We start from the raw sequence: 22,678 nt of genomic DNA, 5'->3' as shown, positions 1-22,678 counted from the left end.
TGGACGAAACCAGGCGCAACGGCTTCGCCGGTGAAAGTATGTATATGGCCCTCCGTGGTGCGTCTCTGTGCCGGCTTCTGGTATATATCGGCGCCGGCCCGGGTGTCCCTACAGCATCCAGTTTGTGCCCAGTTTGTGGCGCCTCTTGACAGCGGCATTTCCGGGCCAGCGGGCCTAGCACCCCGGCGCCCCCCGGGTAGTCTGCCCGGCGCCGGCCGGGGCGGCTTGCGGGTGTCTGGCCCGTTTGCAGGGCCCGTTGCGGCGGGCCATGGAATCCACGTGCGGGCGTCCGGATCTTCCCCCTTTTGGCGGCTTTGTACTAACCGCAGGCGGCAGCAAGAAAGACAAGCGGCGGCAGCAGATCGCTGCGCGGCTCGGCAAGCTCGAGGCCGGGTTTGCCGACGGCAGCGCGTCGTACTACCGCGGGCTCCTTCACAACCTCCAGGCCACGCTCGCGGCCATCCAGCAGGGCACGCACGGCGAGTACGTGCGGCGCAAGGGCGCCTTGGAGCAGGTGCGCGACTACGAGCTCACGCGGCTCCGGCTCTGGGAGGAGTACCAGGTCACGCGCGCGGAGCACGAGTACGCGGCGGCCATGCACACGGCCACGGCCAACTACGACATGATGGTCAAGCTCTTGAAGGAGAAGTACTACGACAAGCTCCAGAGCCAGGCGCGGCGCCTCAAGGAGGACAAGCTCCTCTTGAACATGGTCAACGCCAGCCTGTGGGCCGCGCCGGGCGCGTACCCCGCGGCGGCGGCGTTGGGCCCCGCGGCGTCGCTCTTGGCGGACCGCCGCCCGCGCCGCAAGCGCGAGTACCCGGCGCGGCTCGCGGACAGCGCGCTCGACGAGCTCCTGGACCCGGGCTCCGCGCGGCTCGCGGCATCGGGACACGTGTCCGCGGGTTACACGTCCGGCCTGGTCAAGCGCCGCCGCCACTACGCCACGCGCTACTCGCTGAACGACGAGCACACAGGCAGCGTGGCCAGCGCGGGCGCGCCGCCGCCGGGCGCCGCCAGCGGCAACGACAGCAACCTCAGCGACAAGGACTACGACACCTTGAACCACTTGATCATGAACCCGCCGGACGGCGGCGTGCTGCGCGTGCTCCTGGAGCGCGAGCGGCCGGGCGGGCGCCCGCACACGCGCGGGGCGCACCGCCAGTTCGTGGGGGTGCAGGGGCTCCGCCCCGACGAGTTGAACGACGACCTCACGTTGCTCCGCAACGCGGTCAAGCGGGAGAAGTGAGCGGCCGTGCCGCGAGGGTGGCGCGGGTGCTAGCGTCTCGACGGCGCGGATCCCGGGTCGGGGCTCTAGGGTATATGTCCCTTGAGTGTAGCGCGGGCCCTTGGACTTCAAAATCCACCGAACGCGTGCTTGGGCCAGCCGGGTGTTCGGGCTTTCGGAGGCGGCCCCAGTGCTTGCAGACACTGGCTTTGGCCACTTGAATATAGGAGCCCAGAGACCCGCGCCTGTGTCTCAGGATGCGCCCCTCGAGGTCCCCGGGCTGGGATGCCCGCAAACTGGAGCGTCCCTGATTATTTAGATGCTGAGCCCTGGGATCTCGGGACTCGCTAAGGACCCTGCGCCCTTGGCCTCGGGAGTATGCCAGGACCCAGTGACCCGCATCGTGCAGTAGTTCGGGCCTCTGGGCTCTTGCTCTATGGGCCTTGGAATATACGAATCTGCAACTCCCCGAATCCAATTTCTGGGCCCGTGTTCCCCGGGTTCGAGCATCAGCACGGGCTCTGGGGTATTCGACTCAATGGCTCAGCATCCCGAGACCTTGAGCTTGCGAGTAATGGATGCTGTCTCCCTGGATGTTGGTCTCTCGCTCTATAGCTCCCCGGGAAAGGCAGCCCAGTACCCGGCGGTTTGGTGTCTCCTCAAACTAGTGAGTTAACAGCTTTGCTGCTTTGCTGCTTTGATTGGCTGCGGGTGTTTTCGGACTAGATCCGTCTCGACATGTTGAATGGCGGCTCCTCCGATTCCAGGCCATGGAGCCACTCCCGCCCTGGCTCTGCGTCATGCTTCTTGCTATCTGGGTCTTTTTGAACACCCTGTTACCACTTTCCGTGAATACACGCGCTGTTGTATGCTGCTCTACGAACCATCAGGATACTCATCGTCAAGTGGTGCGCTTGCAATATGTTAGAAAAGGTCCTTTGGTGTCATGAAAGGCAGTGACGAGCATACAGACGTGATGCTCAGATGACTTCAGCAGCGCTCCAAGATGCCTTTTGAAGAGTGCCAAAGTCCTCCCTCTCTGTGTGCCTTTAATTGCAAGCACATAGAGGATAGTCGCTTTTCGCAGGGTCTGTGCTGTGCTGTTTTCTAAATTACGGGTCTTCTTAAAGGCCTGCCGCTTTGCAACTCTGGCAGTATTTTACTGTATTGAAGATCTGTCGCTTGGGTGCCGATGAGCATGCTCCTTGACATATGCCGCTCTTTTTAGAAAAGCAAATTCTTCAAAGTGCTGTGTTCGTTGATGTACTGTGACAACTACGGATCAAAGCGTTAGTCTAAAGCACTTTGGTGGCCCCGAAGAAGCGTTGTCCTTGGCAAAATGCCAGCGTCCCGTTGTTGATCGATCATGGCGCTGAAGCATTGGAAGTCCGAATGTTGCTTTCAAAACAAGGTTTCATGACTCGAAGCCCGAGCTTCTTTTCCAACCCCACGCTGCTGATAACACCATCACGCTCAGCCGCAGCCAGTCCGCTCACTCCGCCCTTTTCACTCTTGGGCACTGCAGCCTGACTCTCCATCTGGATCTTCTAAAGACTGAAGCTTGCTTTGACGCACCAAAATGCTGGCTTTTCGGCAGGTTCCGGTTTGATATCGGGCATGGCTATCTCGCCAAAGCCCTTTTGAGGCTTGTGCTCTTATCTCGCGCTGCTTGGCAATTTTCATGTCCAAACGCCAGAACCGAAAGCCAAAGCGAATTGTGCCGTGCCCGCACACATTAAGACTCTGCGGCCCCGGTTTCTAGGCGCCCCCTCCAGCCGGGTTCTTTTCTAATTCCTACGAAGGTGTTGTTTATTAGACACCTGCGTGCAGGCACTACAACGTGGGCGCCGCTTTGTCGCCTGAAACGATCGGGCAAGCCGTCCACAGAAAAAAAAAAACCAACCTGGCATCCGAACTATACTAGGCCCGGCCTCGAAGATGCAGAAAGCACGTCTCTTACCAGGAAGTCTTTGTTACTTATGGCCGGGCGCGTGGCCAAGCGCGCCAGCTGTGGGAGCTCGTATTTTTTCCGTCTCAAAATTTCTCGCGAGGCTCGTCAACTCAGGCACTGTTTTCCCAAGCACCGCATCTTAGGAAACGGCAAGGCAAAGCACATCCCCGAAAGAGGACCCGAAGCCTTAATTAGCCGAGCTCTGTGCCTTTTTTTTAGCCAAGCTGCCGGCCACAAAACTTCCTTTCGTTCCCTTTCTTTGCTGCATCAATGATGGAAAGCACATCAGACGACAGCATGAGCCCCAGCTCGGGGTTCCAGGAATTCGAGGAGGAAGTCCCCCGCGTCCAGAACGAGCTGGTGTGGTCCAAAGCCAAACGCCAGGCGTCTTTTCAGCTTTCGCTCTTCAAACACAAACACCTGAAGCACGCCCATTTGCTACGAAGGACGCCTGTTTTGGCGTTTGTATTCTTGGTGTTGCTTTTGCTAGGGGGCATCGCCATACGAGCCACGAGAAGCAAGGACACCGACGGCGGCGACTTCCCCGACTTTTCCCACGACAATGCCGAGCGGTTGTCCCGCAAAAACTTGGCGTCGTCCCGGGACTTTCCCTTTGAAGTCGGATGCCGCGTTCCCGATACCGACGCTCCGCGGGCAAACGCCTCGTTTGTCATGCTAGCGAGAAACTCCGAAGTCGACGATGTGGTGAGTTCCATGAAGTCGATGGAAAGACACTTCAACCAGTGGTTCAACTACCCGTGGGTGTTCTTGAATGACGTGGAATTTGACGAGCACTTCAAGGAAGAGGTGCGCAAGCACACAAAAGCAGACGTGGAGTTTGGCCTCGTGCAGCCCGAGCACTGGAACTTCCCTGCCGACATCGACCGCGAGGAGCTCGACGAGTGGATCGAGAGCCAGGGCGACCGCACAATCATGTACGGAAACATGGAGTCCTACCACAAGATGTGCCGGTTCTACTCGGGCCATTTCTACGACCACCCGCTCGTGCGCAAGCGCGAGTGGTACTGGCGCGTCGAGCCGGACGTGAAGTTCTTTTGTGACTTGACCTATGATCCGTTCATTGAAATGGAGAAGAACAACAAGAAGTACGGCTTCACCGTGACCATCAAGGAGCTCTACTACACCGCACCCTCTTTGTTCAAGGCGACCAAGGCGTTCATCAAGGAGAACAACATCAAGGTGCAGTCCGCCTGGGACATTGTCGCCAAAAAGTACCCGACCTTGAGCGGCAAGAACGCCGACCAGTACGAGTCGTGGGAGGACCGCGCGGACTTGTATAAGCAGGTGGAGGACAACGTCAACCTCCGCCGGTTGCTAGAAAAAAAAAACAAGACGAACAAGGACCTCGAGAGCATCAAGGAGTTCCAGAACGTCCGCAACATATTCGAGAAGGCGACGCAAAAGCCGCAGTTGTTCGAGGACAGGGACTATGACGAGGAATACAACTTGTGCCACTTCTGGACCAACTTTGAGATTGCCAAGACCGAGGTTTTTCTCTCCCAGACATACCAGGACTACTTCAAGTACTTGGAGCAATCGGGGGGCTTCTACAAAGAGAGATGGGGCGACGCGCCGGTGCATTCCATAGCCGTGGCCATGATGCTTCCAAGCGAGCAATTGCATTATTTCCGGGACATTGGCTACATGCACTCGACGTTGGGCCATTGCCCCGGAAACGCCCCGGGTAAACAGCTCCCCTACCAATCCAATGGATACGAGGAAGACGCACTACCATGGCACAAGACTTTTGTGGGTGACGGTCCGGACGAGCCGGTGCGCAACGGCGTTGGCTGCCGGTGCGAGTGCCCGCTTTTGACCCGTGAGCTCGAGAATAGAAACTCCGTGTGCCTCAAGAACTTCGTCAAAGTCTTGTCCGACGGGTACAAGCCACAGGAGCCCATCGACGTGGATAAACTAGAAAGGGTGGCCGAGCGGAAGCTCACGAGGCAACTCCAGAAAGGAGGACGGATTGGCCTGGACAATTGAGTCACACAGCATCGGTAATGGACGGGTCTCGCTGGCTGAAGACATGCACACTCACACGTATTGAATACTCTAATGAATGTCTAGCCATCCGCATGCTACCTGCAACACCAGAGCCACTGCGGCCAAAGGAAACCCAGCACCGGGCAAACATGCGCCCCATCCAGCAAATACATCAAACCGGAAGAACGTGCTTCCTCACGTCCCACATCATACTCCACTCATATCTACATCTGTTCATGTTTCGAATCGATCGTAAATTCTAATATACACTGGATAACAGGAGCTAGTAATACAAAGCGGCGCCGCGGCCTCTTCTGATGATTTGGATGAAAAGAAGCACAGCAGCTTAACCTCCGAAACCATACAAGGTTCTGCCTTGTCTCTTCAAAGCATACACAACATCAAGAGAAGTAACGGTCTTTCTCTTGGCGTGCTCGGTGTAGGTGACAGCATCTCTGATGACGTTCTCCAAGAACGACTTCAAGACACCTCTGACCTCCTCGTAGATCAAAGCGGAAATACGCTTGACACCACCTCTTCTGGCCAATCTTCTGATGGCTGGCTTTGTGATACCTTGGATGTTGTCTCTCAAGATTTTTCTGTGACGCTTAGCGCCACCCTTTCCAAGACCTTTTCCACCTTTTCCTCTGCCGGACATGTTGTAATAATTATTTGTTGTTGATAATGAAAAAACCAGGAGATGGAGGCGGGCCACTTGTTATTTATATGGACATTGGTGTTTGCACCCACGCCAATGTGCAGGACACTAGCGTGCAGCGGGCTGCAGGAGCAAACGGGACCCAAACATGAGAACGTGAATTCCGAGGACCGCGGCCGCGACGAAGGCCCAAATGCTGGCGCGGTGCTCTAAAGCGTCTGTCCGCAGTGCTGAGAAATCCCACGGAAGTGCGTATATTGCAGCACGGCAGCGGGCGCGCTTCTGGCGTGCGTGTCGCGCATCACGCGCACGCGTAGTTTCTTTTCTCGTTGCGAAAAGTCGCCCGTTCGTCTCACGCACGCGAGGAGACTCGTCTTTCGACGCTTGCGCGCGCGCACGCACGCGTGTAGGTGTGATACTGTGGCCCGCGGCTTGTGCCTGGCTCTCTGTTGTCGTGGCATGGGAGTAACGCTGCGGCGCCCTCGACCGCGACCGCGAAAAGAAACAAACACGGGACGCTCGCACCAAGCACTCCGTATATAAGCCCAGGCCATCCGCCAGCCACAACATTTTTTTCATTCATTCAAAACATTAATCATGGCTAGAACCAAACAAACAGCAAGAAAGTCTACCGGTGGTAAGGCACCAAGAAAGCAGTTGGCCTCCAAGGCTGCCAGAAAGTCGGCCCCATCTACCGGTGGTGTCAAGAAGCCCCACAGATATAAGCCAGGTACCGTTGCCTTGAGAGAAATCAGAAGATTCCAAAAGTCCACGGAGCTTTTGATCAGAAAGTTGCCTTTCCAGAGATTGGTCAGAGAAATCGCCCAGGACTTCAAGACCGACTTGAGATTCCAGTCGTCCGCCATCGGTGCTTTGCAGGAGTCCGTCGAGGCCTACTTGGTGTCTTTGTTTGAGGACACCAACTTGTGTGCCATTCACGCCAAGAGAGTCACTATTCAAAAGAAGGACATCCAATTGGCTAGAAGATTGAGAGGTGAGAGATCTTAGGGATTTTACGGTAATATCTGGAATTTTATGTAAATTAGTGTACAATACACAACACGTGTTCAAAGTCCTGTCGTAGCGGCGTCTCGGTCCGTATGGGGCAGGCCCTGAGATAGAGAACTAATGGAGCCCCCGCCAGCCGACATGCACAAACGGCTGTTTGCCATGGTGTACGGGTGTGCGCCGGCTTCCGCGCAGCAAGCTAGCGTCGGTGCGCGTTTGCAATAGACATGGCGCTGGTGCATCACCTCTCTACTTCTCCCCTACATTGACTGCTAGTCTGAACAGCACTCAAAACCACTTCAACCAGGTGAGTACCCTTTATTCGGCCGCACACCGCAAGCTCTCGCCCTCTTTACTTTTCTTCTCGTCACCGCCTCTAGCCATGGAAGACATCCAGAACTCCGCCACCAACTACGTGGATCTTGCGGGCCAGTCGCCCATCCCGCCGGCCGTGGCCTCGGCGTCGCTTCTATATGTAGGCATGTCATCGCCCACGGCCATCGCGTCGAAAATCGGGTCTTCCGGCGGCTCGTCGCTGTTTTCCAAGTCGGCCACAATCACAAAACCAACACGCAGCACGTGTCTTTTATTTGGCGCCGCCAACGCTTTGGGCGGCTGGATCATTTATGACGGGGACGTGACCAACGGCGCCGGATTCACGTTTGCCTGGTCCGCCTTGTATTTAGTAGTCAATGGGCGGCCGTCCATGCGCAGCATGTTGCGAGGCCGCATGAGCCCCGTGGCGCTTTCTGTGTTGGCGCTCGGAAACGCGGGGATTTACGGCAAGCAGTTTTTCTGGCCCTCGGCACAGAGCGCCCTGTGAGCGGGGTCTGTTTTGGGGCTGCTGGCCGTGTTTGCGGAATGCACCGGCCGTGCTTCGGGGCGCCCGGCAAGACGGGACAGGCCCAAGTGGGATTTCTTGAAACAGCAGGCTTTGCATGCTTTGGGCCGTCGGCCGGTTTCGCTCGGGCCTCCCGCGACAGGTCTGGAACACACGCCCCGAACAAGCGGGGTTTCTGTATTCTAAGCGTCTATACAAACAGGGCGTCCGCCACGCGTCACAGCCACGCCATCGGTAGGAAGCCGTTGCTCTCGGCGTAGTCCACTATCTCCGCCTCGTCGTACAACTCAATAAACTGCTGGTCCATGGGCCGCTCCTTCGGCGCGGCAAACATGCGGTACTCGTCGAAGATGATGGTGAGCGACCAGCCCTGGAGCCGGCGGAGCACGCCCACGAGACAGCCCGTGCGATGCTTGCCGCGATTGCAGTGGATCAATATGGGCTGGTTTTCCGGGTTGATGACGATCTGCACGGCCTGGGTGATGAGCTCGCTGCTGATTTTCACAAACGGCTCCTTGTTGCCCAGCATGCCGAGCTGGAAGAGCCGGATGCCCTCCTTTTCAAAGAAGTCCTGCTGTGCCTGCGGGTACTCCTCGGGAATCAAGCATAGCACGGCCTTGAGCTGCAATTTCTTGAGAAAGCCGAAGTTGTGGGTCTGGGGGAACGACAGCCGGTATACGCGGTTGATCACCGGCGCAAAGTTCTCGGGCGGAGTTAGCGTCCCGCTGCCGGCAGCCACCTCGTTGCTGGCGTACATCTGCGCATGCTTATCTCCGGCGTCGGCGTCGAACTTGTCGTCCGCATCTTCCTCGTACGTCAACCCTTCCTCCTCGGTGGTCGTGCCGGGGCCGTCCTCGATCTTGATCCGGGTCAACCGGGATCGTAGCTGGGTGATTCCACCTGCTGGAAAAGGCGGCACGTGACCTGCGTCGTCGGCCCTGGCGCCGGCCCGGCCTGTGTGTCCCGGCAGCGATAGGCTGCGTTCCGGCGGTGTCTGGATGTCCTCGTCCATCTGGAACGGGTCCTCGGAAAAGTCCGCCATCGTTGTGTGGAATTTGAGCTGTTTCAACGATTAGAGGTCTGTCTTTGCAAAGAAGGTGCGTCGGCTGGGCGGGCTTTTCGGGATACGGGCTGCGGGGCTTCGGGTGCTGAAACAAGCGGTCTCAATACTAGCGGGGGCCTGTTCTCAGAAAGTCGGATGGGGACAGTCAAGCGCAAAGCGGGCGGCCCAAAACGCTTATGCCAGATTTGGGTCTGCCCGGTGAGCTGAGACTTGGTGAGCGACGCGCCATGTGCACACCACGCACTGTGTGCCGGACCGGCCTTGCAAAGCACGTCGGACCTGGGATGGATTCGGGGGTGTTTGTGTTTGCTGGAGGGAGTGCATTGGAAGAAAACGTTGCTGGGTGTCTGGCTGATTTGGCCTGGTCAAAAGAAAATGCTGGTGGCTGATTCTTGCCGCACCGGCTAGACAAGCGGATGCGCATACACTAGCGCATGAGCCTCCTAATAGATGTATGTTCTGTGTCAGCAGGTGGCTGGGTTTCGCCCCGAAATCAAGCTTATCGACCACGGAGATCTGGATCTCCTTATCTATGGAGCTGGCTGCCGGTCAGGTCCATGTCACACGTTTCGGGACGTCGTTTGCCCTAGTCAGGCAGCATGTTTCGGTCAGTTGTCGCTTTTGAGTCGTGGCCGAAAAGATACATCCTACTTCGGCACTTTGTTTACTCCTATGCATTTCTAATCTTTCTGTGGGATATCTATACTGGAAAAGATTACAGTGCTGTTTCAAGTGTGCTTTCTTTTGTTTCTTGAGACGGCTCTACACACAACCTTCTTCGTTGTATGCTTCTTTGAACAGTATGGTATTGCTGCTGCATATCTAAGAAATTAAGCAGCCAGCTCAATATTTCTTGCTAGTTTACGATGCCACCTCTAACACAGGAATGTAAATCTTATTGGTGGAGGGCGAATATCTTGTTGCAAGGGCCACTAAGTTGAGTTTCGATACAGCGACTTGATTCTGGCTGATAAAAGATTTTCAAGAGCCCACACATATACTTTGCCAGTCCCGGCATTCGATGCGGCAGAATAATGTACAAAGTTTCCATTCTCTCCTTGGTCGCATTGCCAGAATTTAGCTTCTTTCCTGGATTCCTGAAAAAACTCGAGTGTCGGCAATGGGCGTATCAATCCATCCCATGGATGCCCCTGATTCCAAGGCCTCAAATCGTTTAAGCATTGTCCAAAAAGAAAAGGATCCTAAAGCACCGAGATATATTCTAAGTCTCTTTTGGTGAGAGTGTCGACCGGCGGCGCACAAGATTATTGGCTCTCTTCTGAAAACTGCGTCGGTATTCTTCTGCCAAAATCTCATACAGTTGTTACACGACTTAGCCCAGTATCGGCATGGCCAGTCGAAAATTGTACTGTACACATGTCGTTCCTCGATACCTCCCTGATAACCTCAAGACGAAATCACTAAAGAATTATGCGCAGAGTGGCGCGTATACAACGTAAAGAAACGATAGACATACTCCTCAAAAAACCTTTCATTAAGGCGCTTGAACCCAAGTATCCCGGAACAAACACAGTATCTAGTCTTGGCGCCAACAATATTCAAGACTGCTCACTGAAAACCCACTTAGTGCTCATAAGCCTGCTCCTGCTCAACCTCACGGAGAATTCTCTCAATGGAATCCACATCCCCATGCATACCAGCTGCCTCGGAAATGGACTCCGCCAATGTGCCCTTTTCAAAGTCGGAGATTGGGCTTCCTGTCTTTGCAACTTTGTACATAGAAGACAAGGTCTTGTCTGCCGAGTCGTTGGTGCTTGTTCTGCTGAAGAACGAGTTTTGACAAGAGCTGGGGGTGGAGGAATTGTTAGCAGAGGACGCCCAGAGCGAGCTGAGCGGCAAGTTGCACACGATGATAATCACACTCAAGTTCAAAAACACCGTGCTTCGGGATCCTGTGTACGACCAGATGACCATGATCGATGGAATGATACATGTCTGTGTGGACATGATAAGCAAGATGTGCATGGCATCGAACTGCTTCAAGCCCAACACTCTTCTTGTTCTCACAGCAATGAGCAACTTGGCCATCAAAAGCACGCATGTGTAGTTGATGGACGCCGCAAACATGATGAACGGAAGGTTGTTTTCCCAGCTCGCGTACTCAGAATACCCGTCGGTGATTCGAGCCTTCACACTCATCAAATTGTGGGTGATGCTGATGATGTAGAGAACCACTACCACCACTGCAAGCGCCGCCGAGACCACCAGAAACACCAAGCCAAAAGAGCGGGCCTTTGCAGACTTGAAGATCACGTGGATCTGGTAGACGAGGATACACTCGATGGAAGCAATCAACAAGACATAAAACGTGTTCACGGCAATGGTCATATGGAAGCTATCCCAGTAGTCGTAGAAAAGACCGGTGTATGTGAAGGACAACGAGTTGAAAGGGCCGAGGAGGTATCCGATATAAAGCCCCGAGCGGATGATGAGCAACAACAAAGACACCTGGTGCAAAATGAACATGGGGGTCTTTTTGTTGACAATTACAAACCACGAGACAAACAAAAGCAAGGCGCCTGCGCCGATGGCGAGACCTTGGGCAAGTGCCATCCGAATACTGTCATGAAGCGAGCTGTCGAGCTGGCCGAAAGAAACTGCAAAAACGGTATCTTGCACGGTGAAATTGAGAAGCACTTCAGCCGGGTCGGTGTCGGAGATCATTTTGAATGGCAAAACAGCACATGGCGCCTAACAGATACGGGTTCTTTTATATTTTGACGAGGTTCTCCGTGGGTGCAAAAGGTGCGTGAGATGCGTTTAAATCACCTGCCCTTTTTGGCAGCCGCAATGGCGACGGGTGGGACGTCTCACCGGCGCACATTGTCGATGAGTTGATTCATGCGCTGCCCGCAGGAAAAAGCTACTCAAAACGCACAAGCGGTTTCGATATGCGCCGAGCCATCGGCACTAGCAGAGCTGCGTTTTGAGTAGCTCTTGGGCTTGAACGGCTTCCACGGCTGTTGTTTGTGAGGGTGGGTTTGGGGATGGTGCCAGGCACGCAGTTTGGGCATCACGTGGGGACGGAATATTTCCCGGTGAAAGACCGTCGAAGTAAGAATAGGGTTTTGCTGAGATGAGAGGAACCAAGATTAGTCTTTTCCAATTCTAGATCGCTGGCACGGCTTGCATCTAATAAGGAAGCCTAATCGGGTAGGAAGAGTGTTTCAGCGGCGGTCACGTGCGCGGGCGCCCGTGTTCCAGCCGGCGCCCTAATTTTCGGTGCAATTAATCCATGTTAAGCCCCGCTGTGAGCTGCGAGCGGAGATGCCGGAAGCTGATAAACACGCCTAATGATGCTGTATGTGTAAGTCTGACTTCTTTTGATGGTGCGAATAGCCTGAAACGACACAATCCCACACACCCAGTCAGGGCATGTTGCTGGGACGGCCTGAAATCCCACTAGCTAATGGAGACAAGAACAATGGTCCACATTGTGGTGAGAATCAGGATCCTTCGCGAAGGTCAGCATTTTGATTTCGGCCTTGTTAGCTCTAGCTTTTGGAAGATTTCATGGGAGCCTTGACTGTGGCGCCAATAATGCTCATGGTACGACAATCACATGTGCCCGACAGTGAGTCGTGGAATGAGAAAATGCCGTTGGTTTGGGGGACACTTAGGCGACGGAATCATAGTATACAAACAAGAAAAAGGCTTAATAGTGACGCTATCAGGGGATAGGTCAAGAGACGAGCTATGATGAAGGCAGAGCGACGATTAGGAGATGGGCTCAGAACACCGGGTTAAGCGGGAAGGCTAAAAATACACAGGCTACGAACAGACGGGGTCAAAGCAGACTGGCTATTAAAGGACTGGTTTTTGGGAGACTGGCTATGGTGAGACTGGCTATGGTGAGACTGGCCATTGAAAGACTGGCCATTGAAAGAAAGGCTATTAACAGACTGGCTATTGAAAGGCTGGCGGTTTATGAGCCTTCTATTGAAGGACTGGCTGTTTATGAGACCGCCTATTGAAGGACTGGCTACTGAAGGACCGGCCGTTGAAACACTGGCTATAGAAATACTGGCTATTGAAACACTGGCTATTGGGGGACCGGCCTCAGCATGCAGGTTATCAGCGTGCGCCGGCCATGACAAAACGCGAGCTCCCATAAACCAGGCAACCAGCAACACAACCCAGTCCAAGTGCAAGTGTAAAACCAAGTCCCCACAACGACCCCAAATCCAGCCCAATCTACAAACGCCACCATCACCCCAAAATGCCAAAATGCCAACAGCCCCAAAATTCCAACAACCCCAAAACGCCAACAGCCCCAAAACGCCAGCAGCTTTCACAAAGCCAACCACCGCAAAAATAGCGGCAGGCGTGCCTGCACACAGGCGCCCGCCCGCCTGGCGTCCCGGCGCGCCACACCCGTGCCTCCCGGCGGTGTTCGTCTCCTCCTCTCGGCGCTTGATCAACACCCCAAGAACAGCTCTCTCCCCTCCCCAGCTCCCGCCCGGCCCCCTCCCCCGCGCCACTCTCGCCACCTCCCCACTGCTGAGCCCGCGCCGATCACACCGGTACCAAAAACGCCCGAAACGCCCCCGGCCTCGCCGCGCCTCGCCCCCTCCTCTTTTGTGATGTCGGACCAAAACGACATCTCCATGTTGGACGTCTCCAACGCCCTCGACAGCATCGGCGCCGAGGCCGCTCCGCCGGCGCCGGCCCGGCGGAAGTCCACGCTCATTCTCACCGACGACGGCGAGCCCGAAAACACAAACACGGGCCGTGCCACGGACCCCGCCCAAAGCGGCGCCATGGCCGCGTCTGCCGCCGAGCCCACGGCGCCACAAACACAGCCGGCGCGCCCGGAGCTGCCGGGCCCGGCGCCCGACGCCAGTGCCACGGTGCCGGTGGACATCTCGTGGCTGCAAGGCGGCGATAAGGTGTACGTGACCGGCTCGTTCACGGGCTGGAGGAAGATGATCGGGTTGCAGAGCCAGCCCGACGGCACGCACGTGGTCACGCTCGGGTTGCCCGTGGGCACGCACCGGTTCCGCTTTGTCATCGACAACGAGTTGCGGTTCTCGGACTTCTTGCCCACGGCCACGGACCAGATGGGCAACTTCGTGAACTACGTGGAGGTCACGCCCGAGCACGTTCAGATGCACATGCGCCAGCAGCGCAGCCTCGAGGAGCAGCAGCAGCAGAAGCAGGCGCGCGAGCAGGCCGCGCAGCAGCTGCGCCAGGGCCTGCGGCAGCGTGCGTTGGCGGGCCGCCCGCGCTCGGACCTGATTTTCAAGTTCATCAGCGACGACGACGACATGGGCAACGGGTACCTGCGCTACTACGACGATGACGCGGACGCTGCGGCCGACCGCCGGTACAACTACATCAGCGACATCCCGCCCATCTTCGTCGAGCCCAAGGTCATGGAGCAGTACTACATGGCCGTGGACGAGCAGGCCAAGGCGCAGAACGGGCAGCAGGCGTGGCTCCACCCGCCGCAGTTGCCGCCGCAGCTCGACCACGTGATCTTGAACAACTTCAACTCCATGGACCGCCACAACAACTCCGGCGCGTTGCCCATCCCGAACCACGTGGTGCTCAACCACTTGGCCACCACCAGCATCAAGCACAACACCTTGGCCGTCGCCTCCGTGGTCCGCTACAAGCACAAGTACGTCACCCAGGTCTTGTACGCGCCGTTGCTGCAGTGAGCGCGCTGCGCAGTAGATCAAGTGTATCTGAGGGTGCGATGAAACCGCGTCTTCGTGGCATACAGCGGGCCGTGTGCCGGCCTGTGCTTGTCTCCCCCGGCTGTCTTTCGGGACCGGCAGGAACAAGCGAAGGATGATTCACCGGTCAATGCTCGTGGGGTGTAGTGGCCAGTATTTCTCGGCCATTTCCAAGCGAGGCACTGGCTGGGATAGAACGCCTGACGGGCCCCGCTTGGCGGCTTTGCGTATTGCATGGGCTTTCTTGCATATTATAGTGACTCCTGCTTCGGCTTGTAAGCTCATTTTCATGGAGACTTTTCTGGTGGTCTTGTAGCCTCAGCACCCGTCTCCGCTTCAAGGCCAGCTGGGGTCACCGCATAGATTGTAAACACGGACAGGATTGTGAAACGTATGAACTTGTATTGATCCTGTGGTACGGTATATTCGCAGATACCCCGGGAGTAGTCCCGCGACGCTGGCAGATGCCATAAACATCCCACGAGTGATCCCAAGGCTAAGAACCTGGGAACAGCAGATTATTTGCTCTTGTTCTGGTCGTATACCTCAGGCTACGCACATGTGTCCGCTTGAACAGCCCGGGTTGCAAAGTCGAGCCAGTCTTCTCCATGGTCTGCGTCCTGGAAAACACCAGTTGTCGCGCTCCCAAGCGGGTTGTTCGGAAGCTTATACATTCTTTTTCGATCAGCTGTGCTGAGCCCAAATGACGTCTTGAACGTGGTTCCCAATATGTTTGTCATGGAGCGACCCAGCTCGTTTTTCACTGGTCGTGCGACAGGACGAGAACAAGTTAATAAAAGGATTTTTCCCGAGTCAAAATTCCTCTGGCAAGAATCAAATTGGCGCATTGCATATATTCTCCAGATTATCTGATGCAATCCGCGGGTTGCATGGGTAAGGTGTAGAACTTATGTCCTCGCGGTATACGCCATGCGTAACACTAGTATTCCAGAATTTGGTAAAAGACAACAGTGACTAGCTAGTTTAAGTCACCATGTGGAATTGGGCAGCGACATACGCTGCTAGCAGGATGGCAGCGTATTGACGCTCCATCTAATTATTACCGCAAGGCGCAAATTGCAAATGCTGCTCGCTAATGCAGAGGTGGATTTGCGCGGGCAGAATGAGCTTCTCACCATCAGCAGTAACATGATTGTCACACTATTCTGCAGTTTTCCAAGCGCCTACAGACCCTAATCGCTGCTTGGCGAATAATGCAATGGAACCCTGTTTCTACGTCGCATCTTCGGACCAAGCACCGCCCGCGCTTGCGCATGCCCCTGCACGTAATACCACGCACGGAAAACAGCGATTGCCTGCAGATGCCGCGCAGAGAACACGGAGGCTGCGCGGTCACGTGCGGCGGGGTCGTGCGGCCGGACCGATGGGCGAGCCCGAGTCAGACCACGCACATCCTCGTCGCACGGAAAGAAATGACCCAGTGCAGTATTCTTTCCTGTGGCCGAGGGAGCCAGCCGTGGACCGGCGGGCACGTGACCTCGGCGCCGGCGCCTGTGTGCACAGGCCGCGTGCAACGCGCCATAAAGACCGCTCTCCCGCACGTTTTGCAACCTGCCCCAAACAGAGCCAGATTTCCCGCCCAATCATGTGGTCCCGTGGGCCTGTCTGTGCAGGCAGCTGCCGGCGGCAGCCCCCAGGCTGCTGCGTACTGGGGCCTCGGCGTTTGGGTCGCTCGGTGCGTGCAGTGTGCACTCCTGCGTTATCCGCTCGTGCGGGGCGTCGGCTGCCAAAGCGTGATAAGGTTTTCTGGGCAGCGATGCCGGGCCAAATAATGCCAAAAGCAACGGGCCTCTGGCAGCAGCCGAAAGCGGCCCGGTGGGCGGAGCAGGCCTCGCATCGCACAGCACTCACCTTTAAAAAGAGCCACCGGTTCCAGGCCAGCGGCGCCAGGCAGGCCCCGCCGGCACAAGTCGCAAAGCCCCGGGCCCTATCCGATGGCCTCGGACGTGCGCATGGGCCCCGACAAATCCCCCACTTTTCGCCAGGCGCACGCGGCAGAAAATTTCCAGGTTCCGCAGACCTCCACGCACTCATCTCTTCCAGCACCTCAGCACCGCCAGCCATGGGAATATCGACGTTTCTCCACGACAACTTCGTGCCGCACATCCCGAAAACCGAGCACGTGGCCAGCTCCGTGGCCGCAGCCGGCGGCAAGGAGTCGGACTCCAAGAGCCAGACCTCCGTGACGTCCATCGAATCGGCGTCCACGCGAGAAAGCTCCAACCATCTCCAGCGGAAACTCCGAGGCAGGCACGTGCAGCTCTTGGGCATCGGCGCCACGATCGGCTCCGCGTTGTTCGTGGCCATCGGCAAGGCGCTCCAGTACGGCCCGCTCAACTTGTTGTTGGGGTTCGTGGTGTGGTCGTTCCCCATTCTTTTCATCACCGTGTCCACGGCCGAAATGGTGACGTACTTGCCCATCACGTCGCCGTTCGTGCGCATGGCCGGGCGCTGCTGCGACAGCGCGTTGGAGGTCATGACCGCGTGGAACTTCTGGTTCTTGTGCTGCGCGCAGATCCCGTTCGAGGTCATCACCGTCAACTCCATTCTCCACTACTGGCGGGACGACTTTTCCGCGGGCATCCCGTTGGCCGTGCAGGTGGTGTTGTACTTCGTCATCAACGTGTTTGGCGTGGGCATCTATGGCGAGGTCGAGTTCTGGCTCAGCTTGGGCAAGGTGGTGTTGGCCACGGGCTTGATTCTCTTCACCTTCGTCACCATGGTGGGCGGCAACCCGCAGCACGATGCGTTCGGCTTCCGCTACTGGGTGGACCCCGGCGTGATGTACGTGTACTACAGCGAGGGGGCGTTGGGCCGGTTCCAGGGCTTCTTGCAGTGCCTCATCCGGGCCACGTTCACGTTTGCCGGGCCCGAGTACATCTCGTTGGTGGCCAGCGAGACCATCAACCCGCGCAAGACCTTGCCCTCTGCGTACAAGCAGGTGTTCATCCGGTTGACCATTTTCTTTGTGGGCGGGGCCCTTTGCGTGGGCATCCTCGTGCCGTACAACGACCCGATCTTGTTGGAGACCTTGGGCACCACGGCCCCGGGCGCCGGCGGCTCGCCGTACGTGATTGCCATGCAGAACATGGGCATTGCCGTGTTGCCCGACATCGTCAATATCTTGTTGGTGACGGCGGCGTTCTCCGCAGGCAACTCGTACACGTACTGCTCGTCCCGCACCTTGTACGGCTTTGCTCTTGACGGCTACGCGCCCCGGTTCCTCACGGCCACCACGAAAACCGGCATTCCGATGTACTGCGTGTTGTGCTCGTTGGCCTGGGCGCTCATTTCGTTCTTGCAGTTGGGCGAAAGCACGTCCAAGGTGCTCGACTGGATCATCAACTTGATCACCTCGTGCCAGTTGATCAACTTCACCATCTTGTGCTTCGTGTACGTGTTCTTCTACCGTGCCATGAAGGCGCAGGGTATCGACCGGCAGACGCTTCCGTTTGTCGGCTGGTTCCAGCCCTGGCTCGCCATTATCGGCGGGCTGCTGACGTTCATCATGATTTTCGTGGGCACCTACACCATCTTCCTCCCGGGCAACTGGAGCGTGTCGTCCTTCCTCTTTTCGTACGTGATGATTTTCATCGACGTGGCGTTGTTTGTCGGATACAAGGTCGTTGCCCGCACCACGTGGAAGAGGCCCGAAGACGTGGACTTGGTCACGGGGCTCAAGGAGGTCGAGGAGCACGAGGAGCTCTACTACGCGCAGCTCGAGGCCAAGCATAAACTCAACGCCGAGGGCCAAATCAAGCGCAACCTTTTTGAGAGGTTCTGCGTGGTCATCTTCGGCAGCGAGATGCGCTAGAGCGGCCCTGTCCGTGTTTGACGAGCCCAGTAGACATTTCTGTGGACGGCGCGTCCGTGGCTGCCCGCCCCGCGTATCCAATGGTTCTTCTCCTGCCTCACTGGACGGCTTCTGGAGACAGCTGTATTTATCTTTCATTTCTCAGAGGGCCTGCGGACAGCAAGGCCCGAAATAGAGACTTTCCATCCGACAACTGCTTGTGTTCTAGGCCCGTAGGATTGTGCCACGTGGCTGCAAGGTGGCGTGGTGCCCAACCGTATCGAGAAGTAGATGCCATTCCTGGCCACGGGTCTGGGGCCTGGCTGTGGCCGAGAGGCCCTGGGGTTTCCTGTTTGGGAAAGGGCCCCAGGCTGTGCACGTGCCTACCGTTCTATCCGTTGAAATGCAACCACACCCGGATCCAGAAACACAAGATTCCTTTGGGTTTGCAACCGGGCCGGGCGGTCGTGGCCGGTTCAATTCCGGCGCCATGCCATTCCAACCACGGCCCACCTAGCTGTTTCCGGAAACCAGGACAACCCTGGGCCACGACTTGGTCAGTCCCGGAGACAGCGTTGCCAGTCCAGGACAACATTGCCAGTCCAGGACACAAGATAGCAGCCGCGCTATAGGGGTCGTGCACGACCCATAACTCCATCGGCGCAAATGTAATACGCCGCCCGCGGCGCACCGGCGCCGCAGAAATTACCCTGGGCCCAAAACTGACCTGGCCCCAGAACCCGACCGGCCCATCTAAAACAGCCCCATCTAAAACAGCCCCACCTAAAAAGCCCCACCTAAAACAGCCAACCCAGTCAGGCAGCTGCAGAGCACCAGCAGAAATCCCCGCCGCGGTCCAAAAAGACCCCAAAAAGAAAAGCCCGTGGTCACGGCACAAAAAGCAGCGTCCTCGCTGCCCATCTTTTTGTTGTTGTCTGAGCCCCGATTCGCCGCCCGATTGCCCTTGTCATATCGGGCGTGACTGTTCGAGAAGCTGTCACTGGCCCTGCGCGCTCCTCTATAATGGCTCGCCCAAAGGGCCCGCGCCATACGGCGATTCCGCAGACAAGCAAAAAAAAAGATAAAATGAAATATGAATAACAGTCCCGGAAATAGCCTAGATTTCCCCGCACGGTGGCAGTGCCTCGTTTGGCCCGGGGGCTTTTTCTTGTAGCAGGCCTATATCTTCGGGGGCCTTGGTCCGTTTTGGTGCCGGCAAAAAAATCAGCCCGCCCCCAGTAGATTGCCCTGGTATATTGGCCCCGCGCACTCGCACCTCACTCCGCGCCTCGCCCAATACATCGCGATCTGATACTGAAAACACGCACCAGTGCAAAAGCTTGCCCGAAACCAGGCCTCAGTCAGCGGGCTAAAACCAGGTTTTTTGGCGGCCGGCGCCCGATAAGCCAGCGCCGTGACCCCCCGGGCCTGCCAGCGGCAAAGCGCCGGAAACTTCCGCAAACAGCGGCGCCGGTCACGTGCCGCGTTTTCTTGGCTCCGCCTGCCGCCCCGCTCTTTATCGCCCCGTCCTTTCTAACGGCGCCGTTGCTGAGCCAGGCCAGATTTGGGAAGCGCATCGCAGCGAACGACCCGGCACGACGAAAACGGGCCAGGCCACAAACAACTAAAACCCCTCCGCCAACCCGTCCTCCGCCACCAAAAAAAAAACCTGCGCCCCCAAAAAAAAACCCTCCTCCACCGAAAAAACAACCACCCCCAAGAATGGCGCCGTTGTTTCTGTGGCTGGACACGGCGCACGCTTTCCGACTATATGCTCTATACGAGCGCACCGAGGGCGACCAGCTGGCGCTCTTCACCGATCACCAAAACTACGTGCAAAGAGTGCTCGCCGTCACCGCGTCCGTGGCGCTGATTGTCTTCTGCTTGCTGGCCATATATGCCTTCCAGGCCATCGACCCCAAGCGCTTGGTGTTCCGCCACCAGTTGATTGCGTTTTTGATTTTCTTCGACCTCATGAAGGCCACCATTCTCCTCGTGTTCCCGGTGCTGGTGCTCGCAAAATCCTCGCTGTACACCAGCTACCTGTTTTGCCAGGCCGTGGGCTTCTTCACGGCCACGGCCATCGAAGGCGCGGACTTGGCCATCTTGGCGTTTGCCATCCACACGTTCTTGCTCATCTTCAAGCCCGACTTGACGGTCAAAATCAAAGGATCGGTCCACGCGGAAGGCGGCCTTTACAAGTACCGCTACTACATCTACGGGTTCTCGTTTATCATTCCCCTCGCCATGGCCAGCTTCCCTTTTATCGGCGTGGGCTACGACTCCTTTGTGTGCTGGTGCTACTTGCCCCAACAGCCCTACTGGTATAGGGCAGTGTTGAGCTGGGTGCCGCGGTACGTGGTTGTCATTGTGATCTTCACAGTGTACATGCTGATCTACTTCCACGTGATCCGGGAGTTCCGCTCATTGAATGGCGCGTTCGCCACCATGCATCATCAAAGGCTCGCAAGCACCCAGAATACGGGCGGCGACTCCAAGCCTTCCTTCTTCTCTGCGTTCGTCTTCTTTCTCAAGGACGTGCGCATCTTTTTGTTTCCGCAATTCATGGCCCCGGATTCCCGTGACCATGATCGCGCCGTCAATTCGTCGTCCACAGACTCGAACTCACACCTCGAGAGTTCCAACGATGACCGGAAAGAGGATTCCCCTGGCGGGCCCTTGGACTTGGAAAACAACTTTGGCGACTCGGCATTCCACGCCGCAAACCTTGAAAACTTTCAGAAGCGCCAGAAGGTCATTGAGAAACAAATGAAGTCGATCTTCATCTACCCCCTTGCCTACATTTCCATTTGGCTCTTTCCCTTCATCTTGTACTGCACCCAGTTCAACTACGAACAGACTCACGGCCCAGTTGTCTGGCTCAATTACGTCAGCTCGTTCATCCAGCCGTTCATGGGCGTGGTTAACTCCCTCGTCTTTTTCTACCGGGAACAACCATGGAAGTACACAATCATGAGGATTTTCAAGAAAGAGAACGAACGCAAACTCGATCTTGTCTTGGCTCCTGGTGCCAGTATGGGGGACTCTGAATCCATCACCACTTCCGCTCGATTTACGAGAAGCTCTCTAGCACTCAGCATGAATGTCGACTTGCACCAATACTCGCGCTGGAGGCGCATCATGTCCAAATGTCGTCTTCCACTCATGGAACTCCCCACTGAAGAAAACATTTCCCGCTTTCAAGCGGAGCATTTCAAACGAAGAATTCACATGTTGCGTGAAGCCGGGAACAAAGCTAGGGGCACTTCAAACAATGACGATCAAAGAGAAATCGACGATTTGCGGGCCAAACACGATTTTTCTAACTTGCTAGAAGGCGGGGATCTTGAATTGGCACAAAATCTCAACAGGTATTCCCTTAGCATCCAGGAAGATAGCCGGAAACAATCATTGGGCTCTGCGAATCCATCTGGAAAAGAGGGCCGGCGAAGTGTGGCCTCAATTTCAAACAAGTCGGCTCGCTCCCGCCGTGTCTCAGTGTTGGATGGACAGACTCCCATACCAGAGGATGGAGCGTTTGTCAAAGGACTTCAAAAAGCATTGAAGCAGGCACCAAGAAGGTCTACCCAGACAAATGACTCTGCGGGCGAAGACGAAGAGCTTGATCTCCTTGATTTTCTAGGAAGAGGTCCCAAGTGATCAGTGCAGGCTGCTCAATTGCATACGAGGTCCTCACAATACGCCTCCATGACTGCACTATCTTCATCGGTCTCTTCCTGTGAAACTGGCATTAAATTAAGCCACAATCTCATCATAATCATTAATTTCACATCCTTCTCGAAGTATATTCACACCATAGCGCCCAAGAAACCATCTGTAAAAGCCATCCTGAAACCAACACCATATTTCAAGACAGAAATACCACAATATTGCCCATCATGTAGATTCTTAGCCCAGGTTCATTGCGACAGGCTGGAAGAGCTTTCCAGATATATTGCCTCGCGTTTTGAAAGTCCAGATTCACTTACATGACCTGTTGGTATTGCTTCCTCTGCATGGATCAAGACACCCTCTGTCTCAAATCCGACGCCCCGCTTTTCTGGTCCTACAAGCGTGACAATTAAGACATATCCAAACACACAGCCGACAAAAATACTCATCACCTTGGAGTAGTCGTAGGCAGCTTCGCCGGATGTCGTAGTAATTGGGAATTGTTCGCCAAGACTGGACTCAATAGTCGAAGATGCCGATGAAACCATGTTACCCAATTGGTAAGACAATCCCACAACCAAAGATCTGTAAGCTGGTGGCGAAAGCTCGGACAAATGAACGGGAATCACACCCCATGCTCCTTGTACGCCTGCTTGCATAAAGAAGGCGCCTGCGTTGATGGCAGAACTTTTCAAGTACGCCCATGGATAGATCATTGCTCCACCTAGTATGAC

The 22,678-nt window shown here is 56.0% G+C and overlaps 11 protein-coding genes across 11 annotated transcripts in view; 7 read left to right on the top strand and 4 right to left on the bottom strand.

Moving 5' to 3' along the window:
- Positions 1-1,249, top strand: part of METBIDRAFT_47899 (uncharacterized protein) — a gene marked incomplete at both ends in the record, with an annotated part of 2,126 nt that extends 877 nt beyond the window's left edge. Inside the window, one exon of the mRNA XM_018858235.1 lies at positions 929-1,249. Coding sequence (XP_018709464.1) covers positions 929-1,249 — 321 coding nt within the window. The remainder of the gene's footprint in view (positions 1-928) is intronic.
- Positions 1,250-3,452: 2,203 nt separating this feature from the next.
- On the top strand, positions 3,453-5,186 carry METBIDRAFT_80147 (glycosyltransferase family 15 protein; the record flags this gene model as incomplete). Its single annotated transcript, XM_018859180.1, has 2 exons — positions 3,453-3,640; positions 3,698-5,186. The coding sequence occupies 2 exons, from the start codon at positions 3,453-3,455 to the stop codon at positions 5,184-5,186; spliced, it is 1,677 nt and encodes a 558-aa protein (XP_018709463.1).
- A 346-nt stretch (positions 5,187-5,532) lies between these two features.
- Positions 5,533-5,844, bottom strand: HHF22 (histone; the record flags this gene model as incomplete). The annotated part of the gene is made up of 1 exon (XM_018859179.1): positions 5,533-5,844. The coding sequence occupies one exon, from the start codon at positions 5,842-5,844 to the stop codon at positions 5,533-5,535; it is 312 nt and encodes a 103-aa protein (XP_018709462.1).
- Positions 5,845-6,441: 597 nt separating this feature from the next.
- HHT2 (histone) lies at positions 6,442-6,852 on the top strand (the record flags this gene model as incomplete). Its single annotated transcript, XM_018858200.1, has 1 exon — positions 6,442-6,852. The coding sequence occupies one exon, from the start codon at positions 6,442-6,444 to the stop codon at positions 6,850-6,852; it is 411 nt and encodes a 136-aa protein (XP_018709461.1).
- A 382-nt stretch (positions 6,853-7,234) lies between these two features.
- On the top strand, positions 7,235-7,675 carry METBIDRAFT_47731 (uncharacterized protein; the record flags this gene model as incomplete). Its single annotated transcript, XM_018858210.1, has 1 exon — positions 7,235-7,675. One exon carries the CDS (start codon positions 7,235-7,237, stop codon positions 7,673-7,675), a length of 441 nt encoding a protein of 146 aa, XP_018709460.1.
- A 235-nt stretch (positions 7,676-7,910) lies between these two features.
- Positions 7,911-8,735, bottom strand: SIW14 (putative tyrosine protein phosphatase; the record flags this gene model as incomplete). The annotated part of the gene is made up of 1 exon (XM_018859178.1): positions 7,911-8,735. The coding sequence occupies one exon, from the start codon at positions 8,733-8,735 to the stop codon at positions 7,911-7,913; it is 825 nt and encodes a 274-aa protein (XP_018709459.1).
- A 1,605-nt stretch (positions 8,736-10,340) lies between these two features.
- On the bottom strand, positions 10,341-11,441 carry STE2 (alpha-factor pheromone receptor; the record flags this gene model as incomplete). The annotated part of the gene is made up of 2 exons (XM_018859177.1): positions 10,341-10,470; positions 10,495-11,441. The coding sequence occupies 2 exons, from the start codon at positions 11,439-11,441 to the stop codon at positions 10,341-10,343; spliced, it is 1,077 nt and encodes a 358-aa protein (XP_018709458.1).
- Positions 11,442-13,360: 1,919 nt separating this feature from the next.
- Positions 13,361-14,440, top strand: KIS1 (Kis1p; the record flags this gene model as incomplete). Its single annotated transcript, XM_018858203.1, has 1 exon — positions 13,361-14,440. One exon carries the CDS (start codon positions 13,361-13,363, stop codon positions 14,438-14,440), a length of 1,080 nt encoding a protein of 359 aa, XP_018709457.1.
- Positions 14,441-16,541: 2,101 nt separating this feature from the next.
- METBIDRAFT_47924 (uncharacterized protein) lies at positions 16,542-18,293 on the top strand (the record flags this gene model as incomplete). Its single annotated transcript, XM_018858238.1, has 1 exon — positions 16,542-18,293. The coding sequence occupies one exon, from the start codon at positions 16,542-16,544 to the stop codon at positions 18,291-18,293; it is 1,752 nt and encodes a 583-aa protein (XP_018709456.1).
- Positions 18,294-20,069: 1,776 nt separating this feature from the next.
- On the top strand, positions 20,070-21,611 carry GPR1 (Gpr1p; the record flags this gene model as incomplete). The annotated part of the gene is made up of 1 exon (XM_018854909.1): positions 20,070-21,611. A coding segment is annotated over one exon (1,542 nt), but the record flags the coding sequence as incomplete, so codon positions are not given.
- Positions 21,612-22,062: 451 nt separating this feature from the next.
- METBIDRAFT_227659 (MFS general substrate transporter) overlaps positions 22,063-22,678 on the bottom strand; it is a 2,808-nt gene continuing 2,192 nt past the window's right edge. The window contains exon 2 of the mRNA XM_018855191.1: positions 22,063-22,678. Coding sequence (XP_018709454.1) covers positions 22,193-22,678 — 486 coding nt within the window. The 3' untranslated portion in view covers positions 22,063-22,192.

This window comes from Metschnikowia bicuspidata (genome assembly GCF_001664035.1).
Source record: "Metschnikowia bicuspidata var. bicuspidata NRRL YB-4993 chromosome Unknown METBIscaffold_9, whole genome shotgun sequence".
Taxonomy (NCBI): domain Eukaryota; kingdom Fungi; phylum Ascomycota; class Pichiomycetes; order Serinales; family Metschnikowiaceae; genus Metschnikowia; species Metschnikowia bicuspidata.
Note: the sequence above shows the minus strand (reverse complement) of the source record. Positions and strands in the feature narration are given on the sequence as shown.